This window comes from Raphanus sativus, chromosome 6, assembly GCF_000801105.2.
Source record: "Raphanus sativus cultivar WK10039 chromosome 6, ASM80110v3, whole genome shotgun sequence".
Taxonomy (NCBI): Eukaryota; Viridiplantae; Streptophyta; class Magnoliopsida; order Brassicales; family Brassicaceae; genus Raphanus; species Raphanus sativus.
This window is the reverse complement of record NC_079516.1, coordinates 29525877-29541886: the sequence shown is the minus strand read 5'-3', so window position 1 is coordinate 29541886 and position 16010 is coordinate 29525877. Positions and strand designations below refer to the sequence as shown.

The following is a 16010-nucleotide window of genomic DNA, read 5'->3' as shown; positions in this document are numbered from 1 at the left end:
GAAGTCATCACTCTATGGGTTTGCAATTCATGTCTAAACATCCTAATCACAAAAGTTCATCATGCCTTATCCTAGCTTAGCAACCAAACTCATCTAGTCAACAACTTAGCAATTCTCATATGACATTCCCCTCTACTAACCTCATTTCTTAACATAAAATAAAGTGCAGGCTTTACCTTGGGAGTATCGATCAAAGAACACATGGATTCAAATCAAACAAGTATCTGAACACACAGGTAGTCTTCTCTGATCCCTTTCTCCCCTCTTTTCTCTTCACTGAATCTCTTATTAGTTTCAATTTCAACAGGTTTCGATGCCACATAGGTCATCTAGTCCATCTCATTGACATTTGCATTGTAACTCATACATTTTTGACAAAGTGTAGCGAATAATGGGGTCACATGAATCACTCCTACCCCTCGTTTCCATAATGTGTGATCATCCTTGAGATTTAGAATACTGGGGTCGCAGGAATCACTCCTACCCCTCTGCTTCTCAAGAAATCATTTCATCTTTTATAACATAAACTTAGATCTCTAGATGCCGAAGAGAGAGAAGGAAGGGAACCAGAAACACACAGACTTTTTACCTTCCAGACTTGTAAGAGGATTCCGATCCAGTGATATCCAAGCCCCAAGACAAGCAAATAAGTCAGTATTAGTGTTGGAGGTCAGCTTTGGTTCCTTCAAACAATCTTAGCTAGTGAATATATATAGCAAGTTGATCCACTTTAGCATCTTTAGTACTATCTGCAATCAGTAATCTAGAATGGTGCTAAAGAGTGGTCAGACAATCAAATATAAATCCATATCAATGTTCCTATTTAATACTTATTCGAAAAATAATTTTGAAAAACATTTTAATAAAAACCAAAATAAAAACACATATTAGTAACATCCAGTGGTGAGGTAAATAAAATAAAACATAATTAATTAATATAACAAGGTAGAATGAATAAACCTGATCGAAAAGATGTCGATCGATTCGTAGTGGTATACGTCGATCGTTAGTAATGGTCGTGTGGTGTTGAGCGATATGAATTGTGAATGTCGGTCGATGGAATTATCATTCTACTTGGATCTAATAAAAACTGCAAAATAAAGTCGAAAAAGAAAAATAAAAGCAAAAATAAAATAAAATAAAAATAAAGAAAAAGAAAACCTAATAGTGGGTTGCCTCCCACTCAGCGCTTGGTTATAGTCATTTAGCTTGACTGTGGTAGGTGAGTGACTCATGGGGTGCAGAAACTGCTGATTACCGGACAACAATCATCAATCTTGTGTCTCCTACTATTGAACCATGTGGCGACGAAGCTTCTTGTGGCATCATCCGCTTGTAGTTGCTTCTTACCTATCTGGAGGACTGTATCTTGAAGTTTCCTCACAGAATTCTCGATGTATTCGATTTTGTCAACTTTCCTGTCGATGGTCTGGTAGGTATGTACGGACAATAATTTCAGCTCACTCTGTAATGCATCGATCCTGTCCAGAATAAACTGATCTTGGTATGCTAAAGACTCGGTGTCGATCGATGCTACGAGGTGCGCGTCGGTCATTTCGCTGAGGGGTCTGTCGGTCGACTCAGCATCCATTGTGTCGATCGACTGTGAACACTGTCCTTGGTACTGCAGAGCACGTATATTGCCGTTCATATGGCGAGTAGTTCTGCAGAGGCTGTTAACCCGTTCGTTAACAGTGTAGTCAATGGTCTCACAGGTCCCGTTGAGTCTCCTTTCCATAGCATCCATAGCCTCGTACAGCTCATGTTTAAGTTCATCAACTTCTGCTGTAGTGCCTGCTCGTCTCGCTAGTGGTGGCTGTCTGTCGATCGATGTTAGTTCTGACCTGTCGATCGATGAAAAAGTATCAAACTTAACTCGGTCATTCTGGCGAATTGTGTCCAACTCTTTCTGTAGAAGATCGATCCTCTTGCTTAACCATTCGACATTGTTGTTGAGAGGGCTGTAGACGTCTCCAATCCGTGTATTGATGTAAGCAACCTCCCATTCATCTTTCTTAGGTGATGAACATTCTGGTCGGTTCATGGATGTAGTCTTGCCGATGTCGATCGATGGTACATGTACTCTGTCGGTCGATACTGGTGGCGTAGCCTCTTTCTCAAGCATGGTCAATATGTTTCCAAGCTCCACTCTTATCTCAGCTATATCATTCTGGAAGTCCTTTTAACTGACATCCAAAGGCTGGAAAGTGTCTTCCACCAATGTGTGCATGTTTGCCTCAAGGTGCGCCTGAGCTCTCCATACATCAGTCACCATATCATCCACCTCCTCTCGACTGTAGGGCACTGGTGGTGGTGTGTATGCATGGTAAGGGCGTGTGTGTATTGGAAGTCGTAAGCAACCTTTGTGAAAAAGGGATGCTCTATCCAAAAGTCTCTTTACTTGCTCCTTGGCAACATGGATGATCTCACCATCAACTCCTCTAGCATAGCCAAACTCATCTCTGTAGACACCATATTCATCCCTAGCTTCCCACTTGAATCTCCTGGATTCGTCAGTATTGAAGGCACGTCGTCCAAACTCCAATCGTCTGTCGGGCGATCGGACTCTTGGTATGTCGATCGATCCGGGATATCCGCCCTCGATCGACGGTGTTGAAACGATGTCGATCGATGGTGAATGTGGAGGTTGACCGAAGTGTTGAGGAACTGTATCCTCCCTCGTGTTGGTGTTGTGGTTGTCCTGGACGTGATGTAGGATGTCTGGATGGCTATGTTGCTGTGTGAACAGGTTTTCTGGTCCATTAGCAACTTGCAGGACTCTTCCATCCATAGCTCTTGCATGGCAATCTGTGTCCCTGAAAATTCCAAATTCATCAGGTGTTAGTGAAACGTTCCTGATATCATAAGGTTCATGAGATCTCGGTTGAGCTCTGTTGAAGGTGTCGATCGATGGGTGTGTGGTGGTGGCGATCGATGGTGCACGTCTAGCTGCACGGTTGGATCGATTGAACTTGTTGTTGAAGTCTTCCATTGATGAATCTCTGAATGCTGGAAGCTGCTGGGTAGAAGGTGAAAAGTTTTGAATTTTCATAGCTTGAGTTGTCAACCTTTTATACCCATGTGTTGCCCTAATCGGTGAAATTCTGATTTTGTCCTTTAAGTCGTCCGGGTTAATATCGATCGATATTATACTGGTAATGTCGATCGATGGATGATGTCGTTTTGCTTGATGAAGTAGATAATCGATCGATGGTGGGCGTTTGATGTCGATCGATTGTGGGAATCGAATTGCAAATCTGTCATTCTCCAAGTAATTTTCCCAAGCTCTCTCTTCCCAAAAGTCTTCATCATATTCTTCACTGTGGTCTCCACTGTGGGAAGAGGTGGCTATGTCTACTGCAAAACTCTCATGAAATCCGTTATCCGCCCAACTCCTTTCTGAGTAATCATCTTCCTTTCGGTTGGGTGGGATGTCGAAATTCGGGTAGCAATGATCTGGTAGATCGAGTTGATCATCTGGTGGGTCTCTGTCGATCGATGATCCATAGTTTTTGTCGATCTCCTCCGACTTGCAAGTGTCGATCGATGACGTCAAAGTACTGTCGATCGATCCCGAGTACTCTGTCTCGTACTCGACTTCACAATGACAAACTGCGATGATACCAGTATCATCTTCCTTTACCACTAATTAGGCTGGTGGTTTGCCAAACTTGACAGGGTCGTAGTGGATATCTGGATCTATCATAGTCAAGCACATCCTGTTGGTGTTCATGTCACATATGGCTCCTACTGTAGCCATAAATGCTCTTCCAAGTAAGAGGGAAGAGTTCCAATTTAGCTTGATGTCTAGGACATGAAAATCCACAGGGACGATAGCATCACCAATATGTACCTCCACGTCTTTGATGAAGCCTCCAGATTTTCTCTGAGAGTAATCCACGAAAGTAAAGATCTCTGGTGAAGGCTCTACTTGCAGGCCCAGATGGTCTGCCATGACCTTTGGTAAGATGCTGACTGATGAACCAGTGTCACATAGTGCATGAGGAAATTCAATCCCTTGTACCACACAGGGTATTGCAAACTTCCCAGGATCACTCTTCTTTAGCAAAATAATCCTTTTCCTCATCTCTTCTCTGACATTGTCAAACCTTCTCCTAATGTCAGTTTCAGTCTCCCTTGTTTCTCTGAAGAACATCCACAATCTCTTTGTGAAAATAAACCTCCTCAAAAGGTTTCTCTGGTGGGATTCCGATAACTCTCTTAGTGAAACCATCAATCTCCTTTTCATTAGCTTCCCTCTTAAGGTTCTTAGGAATCTTCTCCTTCCTACTCCTTAACCTTCTTCCTTCAGTTTCCTCTGATGCAGGTGTAGTGTCTGAAAGGTTACCAGTTATTTCGGTAGGGTTAGCTTGTGGTTTCGGTGTGGGTCTGAGTGCATTGATTCGGTTGCTGTCTATCGATGGTAGTTGCACTCGGTATGTGAGAGGTGCGTGTCGATCGATAGGTGGAGAATAGGATCGATCGATACGGTTCTCTTCTTTTTGTCGATCGATGAGCGGCTCGTCTCGTCGGTCGATATCTTCGTAGGTGTGGGTTGGTGGGTATGGATGAGAATCCGTGAATTCAGCATGTGTCAATATCCTAACCGCGTTGCAGTCTGCAAGCGTATCTGGAAAAGACATCGTCGATGTCGATCGATGTGGACTAGTTGGTATCGATCGACACCATTGTGATCCACCGAGACTTAATGAACTTTCCACTTGAAAGTCTCCTTCTTGTAGCTTCTCCTGTTTCACCACTTGCCAGAAATCATCATCTATGATAGCATTGACGTGGTGTTTCCTATTTCCTTCCCCTACTTCCTTAGAAGTTCCAATCCTTCTGATAGAGTCTTCAGTCTGGACAATCTGTGTCTCAAGTTTCTTAACTTGAGTGTAGATGGTGTCTATCCTCGTGGTCAGATTGTTGAAGACAGAATCAATCTTCCCATTGAAGTCTACTGTAAGCTTCTGCTGACCTTCCAGAACTTTATCAATCATGGCATCAAACTTACTCTCCTGAGTGGGTAGCGGTGGGTTTTGGTAAGCTGAGTTGCCGTAGTTCCTTGTGTTGGTGAAGGGTTTCTTATACTGTGAACTCTGGTTGTAGTTACTCTTCTGACCACTGCCAAAAAAATTTCTGTTTCCACTCTGGTTTCCATATCTCTGAAATCCAGTACCTCCAATGTAGTTCACATCTTCCTCTGTATCATCCTCTCTAGCCTCTCCTTCTTCAGCGGAGCAGACTGGCTGCCCCAGAAATGCATGTAAAGCATCTATCTTGGCTCTGACTTCATTCATCTGGTCTTCCCCGATGGCTGCAACCGATTTCTTCTTGTCAGAGTCAGTGTTCTTGGTGCTGCTGCTGTTGGCTAGGTTCTCAATAAGTCTCACAGCCTCTATTGGATTCCTAGTGTTGAAGTTCCCCTCACTAGCAGTATCAAGAGCCATCTGATACCTTAAGGCGATACCTCTGTAGAAAGTGTTTAACAGCTGCACTTCATTGAATCCATGGTGTGGACAGTCTCGCTGGAAGAACTTGAATCTGATCCACGCGTCTTTAAAAGTCTCACTAGGCTTCTGCGCGAAAGTGGCAATTTTGCTTCTTAAGTCTTCAGCGCGTGCCTCATCAAAGAAATTACGCAGGAAGGCGTTTTTGATGTCGGCCCAGGATGTCAGTGATCCTGTAGGTAGCTGCTTGAGCCAGTGCGAAGCTTCTCCAATCAGTGAGTATTTGAAGAGCTTGCAGAGTAGGTAGTCCTCGGGGACTCCATCCATACGAATAGCAGCGATAAGATCCTCGAACCTCTCCAGATGGTCCATAGGATGCTCGTGTGATTGCCCAGAATAAGGTATCTGAGACACGAGAGAGTAGTACTGAGGCTTGAGCTCGAAGTTCGGCTTCTGAATCTCTGGAAGTCGAATAGCTGATCTGTTGGTGTAGTACTCGTCTGGACGGTTATAGTCTGCCAACGATCGTGTTTGAGCTTCTCCTGTAGCCTCAGCTTCAGGTTCAGGGATTATGTTTCCCTGTGCATCTAGTTTCTGACATGTTGCATTACGCAGATGACCATCTTGGTCATACAGGTTTCCATTCTCGCCCTGCGTGAGAATGACAATCGCGACCATGCTTCACGGAGTAGTGTCGATCGATATACGGTTAGAAGTATCGAACGATGCGGATCGGCGAACGGTTTCGGTCGACGGTGCTGTCTGAGTGTCGGTCGACTATTGAACGTGAGTGTCAGTCGACGGTAATGCGGTTCTGTCGATCGATGCGGAGCGTAGGTCTTTGTGGATTGAGCGTTCCAAGTGTGCAGGATCCTCTGAGAATAATAGTTGATTTCCCCTGTTGCTTCTGGTACTGCTGGGCATGTACCTGAAAAGACAAGAAAAAATTTAAATAAGAAAGGGGGTAAAAGAAAAACCTAAGATTAATAAGATTAAATCTAATGGAGATCAAAGCTCCCTGGCAACGGCGCCAAATTTGATAGTGCTCAAATTATCGAGTAGAGCTTACTCTCTCAAATAAGAGGTACAGCTGTAGTACTTAGGGATCGAATCACGAGGAGTTAGGGAACAAATTAAATAAAATCTACTAATCAATCCTAGGCAAGGTTGGTTTATATGATAGAAATGAAAATAACAATTCCTAAAATGAGCAAGGCAGTTGCTCTAACTAACAATATGAAGGGTTGTTTAAATGGGATAAAGAGTGCTAGACATAGGGTTTCTATTCAGGAATGGGGATTATAATCTCTATAAATGCTTTAACAAGTTGCTTGCATGATACTAGAGATCTCAGCCGCTTAACATATGTGAATGAATCACTGGTTAAAATATCTAGATCTCTGGCCACACCTTTCGCATGATGACACAGAAAAAGAGTCGGTCGATATCCTTTTGAGGTATCGAGCGATACACCTTTCGCGGCGCCGATCGATTTACCAGTCGGGTTATCGATCGACGGCTTCTAGATCTGCCTAGGCGCGAACCGAATATGACCACAAGGTCTCAAGGAAGAACTGTCGTTCTTCTCAACGGGAAACAGGCATCGCTCAAATGGATAATTCAAGATAATCTAAGATCCTAGTGATCTATGTTCTAGTTAGCTAATCTAAAACAAGCATAGGGTACAATCCATTTGATGAGTATCACAACTTAGCAATTATAGTTTGGGGCTAATCCCACAAACCTATTTAAACCCTATATCTAACAAGTAGACTACTCAGACATAGCTAGCAATTCATAACAATAGATAGATGAAAGAATTGCATAGATAGAATAAAGTAGAAATACAAAAAGAGATGAAAAATCTCTCCAATCTCTCTCAAACAAATAAAACTCTAGTCTCTCTCTCACACTCTCTGCTTTGGTTGTAAAAAGGTTCAAGCTTCAAAGGTTTCAAAAATTTCCGTCAAAAATACTTAGCAGGAGTATTTAAGCATTTCCATTAGGTTAAAAACTCATCAGGGCTAATCTCGTAATTTGGTGAAGTCTTGGTGAATTAGTCGGCTAAACCATTTCGTCCTCGATATCGATCGACAACACTGAATGTGTATCGATCGATTATAATCTTCTAGTACTCGGATCTTCTCGGCTACATCGATCGACAACTCATGATGAGTATCGATCGATTATAATCGCAATGTTGACTTCCGACTTAGTCTTGAATGGTCAACTCGGGTGTATCATCTCTTGTACTCCAAAATACTCCAAAAACATCACTTTCTCACAAAATGCTCATGAACCTGAAAACATACCTAACAGGCTAGAAAACAGATTAAATATATAGTAAAATACTAGTATACCATGGTTAAAAACGGGTAAATTCCATGGTATATCAACTTCCACTTATACAAATTAGTGATTAATAACATATAGTCTCCTTATAATCTTAGGACATCGAATTCAGTAGTATTTTATAAGTTGATTTAAGTGTATAACCCTAAACCGTTTATACCCAGTAGGTACCACCCGGACATTCATAAGATCCGACCCGTAACCCGGATCCACACCTCCCCTCAAACACGTGATTTGCTTATCATTTGTCAAAATATTAGAAACCTAAACCGAGAGAAAAGGGGACTAGGGCTCTTTCGCGACGAATCTACAACCAGCATCTCAATGACAAGTTCATCAACTTCTTCTTCTCGTTTTCCTCGAATCTCCACTTATGGTGTGCCCACAAGATGTTGGTGTGGAGAGGGCATAACAACTTTTGGTTCATCGACCGCAGAGAATCAGTATCGACGATTCCACAGATGCGAAATTGCAAAAGGTGTAAGTCTGGGTTTCGATTTTGTCTTCCAGATTAACTCATACTATATCACTAACTAGCATATTGACTGAATTTTGTTTCTGTTGCGTTAGAGAAAATCTGAGAATCATCTATTTAAATGGATTGATGAAGCGTTGATTAACGAGATGCGGATGGTAAATGCAAAACATGAGAGGGTTGCTCAAGGGCTTACGAACTTTGAAAAAAGGGTCATGGAAAAAGTGAAGTCTGAGATTGCTAGAATTGAACATGAGGTGTCGCAAAAACTCAAAGAGAAGGTGAAGTTGGAGATTGCTAGAGTTGAAAAAGAGATGAAACAGAAGCTAAAGATTGCAACAGTGGCTATGGTTGTTGTAGGAGCAATCGTAGGGATATGGAATTCTCTTACTGTCTGAGCAAGTTCCTGTAATCGGTTGCTTGTTGTCTTAGTTTGTTGGGTTCAAAATATTTTAAGTTTGCAGTTATTGTTTGATTTCTCTGTTTTTAAAACTAGTTTCAGTTCACAATTGATGACTTATTGTTTGATTTCTGGTTAAAACTAGCTTCAGTTCACAATTGATGACTTATTGTTTGATTTCTGGCTAAAACTAGCTTCAGTTCACAATTGATGACTTATTGTTTGATTTCTAGTTAAAGCTAGCTTCAATTGACAACGACATGGCTAAAACCACTAAATATTGCAGATTGCTAACATGTCCAAACCAGTAAAAATAGCAGAAAGATACAAAGCAAATAATCAAGTAATTATGTGAATGTGATAACATGTGTAATATCAAATACCATTACGAAGAACAAGACAATCCAAAACGAAAAACACCAATAAATCGAGAAACCAACTCCATAATGAAAAGAAGAAAATCAAAAACGACATGATTAAATAGCTCTGTCACATGTAGCCCTGTTATGATTCTCTTCGCCACATCGACTGCATATGCGCTTCTTTTTTTTCTTGAGTTCTTTGCGATGAACAGATCTTGTCTTCAACTGTCTCATACCTTCGTTTTCTTCTCCTTCCTGCTGCTCTTCTAGATTCAGGAGGTAGCACATTAGCATTTCCAACAGCATCTGGAACAACCCAACTATCCTCAGGAACACCTACTGGATTAATAGTTTCCTCATAAGCTGTTCTCCAAGTGGAAGTAGTGTACATGTCATCCATAAGGGAAGATGGGGCTCGGCCAACTGTTAAACCAGCCTTGATAGCGTGTCCACATAGAATCTTTAGCAAGTCGTATTTCCCACATGAGCAAGTCCTTCTGTCTAAATTAACCAGACAATCGATTGTATCTTCACGAACCAAAAAAACAATGCTCGTTAACTGGTTGGTCAAGAAACGTTTTACCCTTCCTAATCCGCCTATCTATCTTTTTCTCGATGGCAACAGTTAATGGTTTTGTAAGCTTTCTGCTCAGTGTCCGACGTTCGAAGAACCAACGTGTCAACATTTCTCTGATGCTATCCAACAACGGAATTACAGGATACTCTCTTGGTGTGCGCAAAGCAGAGTTTCTTGATTCAGCCGGGTTTGTCGTCCTGATGCCGTACCTGATATCTCATGATTTTAATGAGTTTTAGATTCACATTTTAGCTTATTATAGTCATGGAGTTGCATATTAGGAGTATATATTGCATTAGATTGTTCATTTGCATATCACAGGGTTTGGAGTGCACAATTGGAAGTTTGGGGCGAAATTGTAAGGTTATCTTTGCAAATTACAAAGTTTGTGGTCAGTTTGAGAACCATCAAGAGTCTGGGGACTATTCTGAAAATTCGCTGGGCTAAATTGCACAATCAGAAGTCCATTGTTCAATTCGTGAGGTTCTTTGTGCAAATCTGAAAGGTTTGGGGTCAAAGGTGAAGAGGAAAGAAATCCAGGGACCAGACTTGCAAATAAGGCTGAGAACACCATTGTCGTTCTTCTTCTCGCGACGTCACCTGGTTGATTCCGACGACGTAGCTCACCGGAGAAGAGAACCGAGGTGGAGCTGAGCACGATAGAGGAGACGACTTTGATTTGAGAATCCGTGGTGGAGGATAACACGACTTAAGCTCAGCCACGAAGGCGATTCCCGAGCTTCCACAGCGGCTCGTAGCGAGGAGGTTGAAGATTTACGGCGGTGACAGATGTTCTCGAGGCCGAGGTGAATAACGGTGGAGAAGCCCGTGACCAGAAGCAACGAAGAAGCTTTGCGTGGAGGAAGACTCCGACTTGGAGCCGTGGCGGAGATGACGAGCAGCTGAGCACCGGTGCTTTAACGTGGGCTTGATTCCGACGAGATGGTGAAGCTGAGAAGAAGACGAAGTTGATCCAAGGCGGAGGTGAGAGCCCAAGACCGGGTAGAACCCACCGGGATGAACTACTCGGGCGTAATTTTCACACATCGAAGAGCAAGAAAGGACCGGGGTGATTGGGAACGGGTTCAGTAACCCGGGCGCAAGAGAAGAAAAAGAACCTGATTTTATTTGGTTGACCGGTTTAGTCCCGGTTTGACCGGTTTAATCTGAGTAAACCAGGACGATTTTGGACTCCTCTATATATATTTCTAGACCTAAAAACCCTAATGTATCTCATTTTCTCTCTAGACTTTGCCTTATTTTGTAAAATCATGAACCTTTTGATTATCTAAGGAATTTATTCATTTTATATATTTTTTCTCTTAATCATTAACATGATTAGCCTTGAATCTCATATGGATTTGAGGTTTCTCATGGAGATTAGGGAGTAGACACATTTTGGATTCATGGGTTAGGGTGATTAAGGGTGATTAGTGAAGATCTAGAGTGTTTAATGTTAGATCTACTTATTTCTTTGCTTGTTGAGGGTTCTTAATGCTATTTTAGTCTTGATCATACTAAAATAGATCCTTAGACATTTCCTGCTCGAAAGGTGTATGATGAAATGTCTGAACCAACTCTTCAATGCTTTTAATGCACTTTGCCAAAGAGATTTGTTGTTAAAGGTGTTAAGATTGCTAGTAGACTTGTCCATAATTATTGTTTTAGTAATATTCAACCGAAGAGATTTGATGCTTGAGTTACTAAAGCAAATGAGCATTCATCTTGAGAAAGAGCTTGTCTAGTGTTGTGTCTAGGCATAAGGAAAGTGTTGATTTGATAGTTTGCTACTCTAGCTTGGATCTTAGTCACCCAAAATCAAGTCCCTAGTCCCATGGATCCATCCTTAGCATTTGATTGAATTTTTGCACTAGTTTCTTGATAGGATTTGAGATCACCTTTTTCATATTAATAGGTTCTTAGCTTGTTACTCATCATCCATCTTTTTGTTTGCTTAGATTAGGAAAGTTTGTGTATTTTTAGTGTTATAGATCACTAGTTCTCTGTGGTTCGACAACCTTTCTATACTATCATTTGACTTGGGAGCCTTGAAAAGTCCCACTATTAAATTGGTGCCGTTGCCGGGGAACTAGTAGATTTATCATTAAGATTTCAATATTTCTTGAGACTAAGCTTTATTTTCTTGTCCTTGTTTGCTTTTGTATAGTTACTAACTCCTTCTTCTAGCTTTTGTTATTTGTAGAGATGGCTTCAAGCTACCATGAGGAGCCACAAAAAGAGGAAGACACATTTGAATATCACATTGAAGATGACTTTGATGCAAGTATACTCACACCAGCACAACTTGTGATGTTATATGAGCTTCAGAAGGAGTACCCAGGTTCAGCAAAGACATCCCTAGCACGAAGGATCCCGTTGGAGCTTATTAAGGATCGAGCAGAGCTTGAAGGAAGGGAGGTTACAAAGTATGAGTTTAATGTTGCCTATGACCTTAAAGAGGCAATGTATTGGACTCCACCACTCCATCTGGAAGGTATAGAAATTTCCACTTTAAAACTTCAACTTGAGGAAATTTGCTTGCCTTGTGGTGAGAATAATGTCCTTGATTCTCTTGTGCTCATAAATGAATGTCTTGATCTGATATGTGAAACTAGGATGCTAGATGGGTTGAGATTAGAAAAGCTTGTTAGAGATCATATTGAAGCTTGTTTTGACAAGAGTTATCTATGTGCTTCATTTGATCTCGAATCTGAGTTTTTTATTCTTAATGAACTTAGACCTCTTCTTAAACTTGCTGATATAGGGGATGAACTTGATGTGGATAAGCTCTTGCTTGAGATAGAAAACTCCCTTGTCAAAAATAATCATGAGAATATGAACATTGTGTATTATTCAGTTGATGGAGATAAAGTTGACTACTTTGTTAAGACATCGTTTGAATCTGTAGTTGATTTTATCTTTCCACCAAATGCATTCGATTCTCATGATTATTTGAACATCAAAGAGCATCTCATATTTCATGATTCATCTATAGTGAAGCTTTTTGATGAAAAATCTGTCTATTATCTATGGACAGTAGTGTGCTCCTTTGCACACTTGGTTTCTTGTTCTTGTAGGAGAAGGACCAAAGGTGCATTGGCTCAGCCTTTTGATACTTGTGATTAGCAAGCACACAAAGTCAAGCTAGAAACTTAAAACAAGCTCACTTGGGAGGAAGTCCCATGTTTATCCTTTGTATATATTTCTTTATCTTTCTTTTAAGTTGTTTATTAAGTATGGTTGAGGTTTTTCAGGTTGGGTCTCAATGCTAGACAAGAGGTGAATGGTGGCCAGACATTGCTCACTAGACACCAATTCACTCCCCATGCTCCATAGAGGTACTCCTTCACCTTCCATTGTATATATCATTTTCATTTGCATTTAGACTTTATTTTGGTCATCTCTCTCCACTTTTCACACAAGAGACTGTGTGAATTAAGTGTGGGGGAGGTGCAAGTTACTGATTTTATTGTGTTTCTTGTCATTTAGCATGCATTGTATATAGTTATTGCATAGAAAACCCATAAAAAATTGAAATTTTTTGAAAAACACAAAAAGAAGCATTTAGTTGCATCATTTGCATTTTAGGATTGAGTCTAGAAGCATTCATATAGGTTGCATTCATGCATAAAGGGATGATTTTACCTTGTAAGGATGCTCATGCTAAGTTCTCATTTTGGCAACCTTTGTAATCATGACAACTAGATTGAGCATTCTCTTGATAGCTTGTAGACTTTGTGCCTTGAATTCTCTTCTTGAAACTCATTGGATTGTTTGAAACTCTCTCTTTGAAGATTGCTCCTGTCTTATTTAAACTCAATGTCTCTTGCTTATGGTCCTTTGTGTGCTGAATCATGGCTTATACACACTTGAATTGTCTCATCCTTTTTGACCGATCTTTTTGACAATTTCAAGTGGTACTCCATACCTTAAACCCAAGCTTTCTTTCAAGCCATCATTGATTGTTGAGTGAGGCCTTTTTAGAAAGCTTTGCATTTGCATAATGTTGAGAGCATTGGGAACGACAATGCTTAGTCTCCATTCTAGCTAGATTAGACACTCTTTTGTCTAGCATTTAGGATGGGGTGGTGAGTGTTGTGAAGCTTATTTTGGGAGTATTATTTGGTTGTGAAAGAAAAGTTTAGACTTTTAGAACTCTAGAGTGAAATCTAAGTCTCAAGGGATAGTAAAATATGATCTTTGGCTCTTGTATTGAATGTCTTGGCCCCCAAATTAAAAAAAAATGAAAAAAAAGGGCTAGCAAAGTTTAGAAAAAGCTAAAAAGTGTTCAAAAATGTAAAAATCCCTTGATTGACTTCATAAAGAAAGAGTTCTAATTGAGAAAATGTCTTGAGTTCTTTGGGAAATCTTTGGGTGAGTGATGAGAGTTGGGTTTTGGCATTTGAAGTTTAAATTTGAGCTTGAATATATGTGGGAAAGGGTAGGACAATGGAGATTGAGCATTGTATGCATGAGTTGATTCTCTTTCTTAGATATATTATGTGCATTACCAAAGCTACTTTGATTTGAGAGTGAACCACCACCTTTAAAGATTGCTTTGAACTTTTTATTTCACCTTGAACTGAAATATTTTCTTACCAAACCAAATGACTTTGACCTTTTGACCATATGCAAGATTTTCTATTGAGTTTGCTTAAAGATTGTTAGAGAGTTGTTGGATTTGTGGTTTGTGGAATCATGATGATGAGTGTAGAGATCAAAAGAGTTGAATAGGCCTAGAAAAGTTAGAGAAAAATGAAAGTTTTGCTCTAGATAGTTGTTATGATTATGCAAGGTTGTTAGGATGAGAGCTAAGAAGAGCATCTTTTGGTTATGAAATCCCTCTTTTCAAACCTCTCCTCTTTAGTTCTTGAAAGTTTACTTGAGGACAAGTAAAGGACTAGTGTGGGGGAGTTGATATCTCATGATTTTAATGAATTTTAGATTCACATTTTAGCTTATTATAGTCATGGAGTTGCATATTAGGAGTATATATTGCATTAGATTGTTCATTTGCATATCACAGGGTTTGGAGTGCACAATTGGAAGTTTGGGGCGAAATTGTAAGGTTATCTTTGCAAATTACAAAGTTTGTGGTCAGTTTGAGAACCATTAAGAGTCTGGGGACTATTCTGAAAATTTGCTGGGCTAAATTGCACAATCAGAAGTCCATTGTTCAATTCGTGAGGTTCTTTGTGCAAATCTGAAAGGTTTGGTGTCAAAGGTGAAGAGGAAAGAAATCCAGGGACCAGACTTGCAAATAAGGCTGAGAACACCATTGTCGTTCTTCTTCTCGCGACGTCACCTGGTTGATTCCGACGACGTAGCTCACCGGAGAAGAGAACCGAGGTGGAGCTGAGCACGATAGAGGAGACGACTTTGATTTGAGAATCCGTGGTGGAGGATACCACGACTCAAGCTCAGCCACGAAGGCGATTCCCGAGCTTCCACAGCGGCTCGTAGCGAGGAGGTTGAAGATTTACGGCGGTGACAGATGGTTCTCGAGGCCGTGGTGAATCACAGTGGAGAAGCCCGTGACCAGAAGCAACGAAGAAGCTTTGCGTGGAGGAAGACTCCGACTTGGAGCCGTGGCGGAGATGACGAGCAGCTGAGCACCGGTGCTTTAACGTGGGCTTGATTCCGACGAGATGGTGAAGCTGAGAAGAAGACGAAGTTGATCCAAGGCGGAGGTGAGAGCCCAAGACCGGGTAGAACCCACCGGGATGAACTACTCGGGCGTAATTTTCACACATCGAAGAGCAAGAAAGGACCGGGGTGATTGGGAACGGGTTCAGTAACCCGGGCGCAAGAGAAGAAAAAGAACCTGATTTTATTTGGTTGACCGGTTTAGTCCCGGTTTGACCGGTTTAATCTGAGTAAACCAGGACGATTTTGGACTCCTCTATATATATTTCTAGACCTAAAAACCCTAATGTATCTCATTTTCTCTCTAGACTTTGCCTCATTTTGTAAAATCATGAACCTTTTGATTATCTAAGGAATTTATTCATCTTATATCTTTTTTCTCTTAATCATTAACATGATTAGCCTTGAATCTCATATGGATTTGAGGTTTCTCATGGAGATTAGGGAGTAGACACATTTTGGATGGGTTAGGGTGATTAAGGGTGATTAGTGAAGATCTAGAGTGTTTAATGTTAGATCTACTTATTTCTTTGCTTGTTGAGGGTTCTTAATGCTATTTTAGTCTTGATCATAATAAAATAGATCCTTAGACATTTTCTGCCCGAAAGGTGTATGATGAAATGTCTGAACCAACTCTTCAATGCTTTTAATGCACTTTGCCAAAGAGATTTGTTGTTAAAGGTGTTAAGATTGCTAGTAGACTTGTCCATAATGATTGTTTTAGTAATATTCAACCGAAGAGATTTGA

The 16010-nt window shown here is 40.8% G+C and overlaps 1 protein-coding gene and 1 non-coding gene across 2 annotated transcripts; both read left to right on the top strand.

Annotated features, from left to right (window-relative positions):
- Positions 1 to 5505: 5505 nt before the first annotated feature.
- On the top strand, positions 5506 to 5613 carry LOC130497252 (small nucleolar RNA R71). The gene has a single exon (XR_008936258.1). It is a non-coding gene; the product is annotated as a small nucleolar RNA R71 (small nucleolar RNA).
- A 2513-nt stretch (positions 5614 to 8126) lies between these two features.
- Positions 8127 to 8675, top strand: LOC130495722 (uncharacterized protein At4g04775-like). Its single transcript, XM_056987213.1, has 2 exons — positions 8127 to 8282; positions 8373 to 8675. The coding sequence occupies exons 1-2, from the start codon at positions 8127 to 8129 to the stop codon at positions 8673 to 8675; spliced, it is 459 nt and encodes a 152-aa protein (XP_056843193.1).
- Positions 8676 to 16010: the final 7335 nt, after the last annotated feature.

Coding starts and splice junctions, on each gene's coding strand:
- LOC130495722 (XM_056987213.1), top strand. CDS start 8,127: ATGACAAGTTCATCAACTTCTTCTTCTCGTTTTCCTCGAATCTCCACT. Junction 8,283..8,372: donor GATGCGAAATTGCAAAAGGT/GTAAGTCTGGGT, acceptor CTGTTGCGTTAG/AGAAAATCTGAGAATCATCT.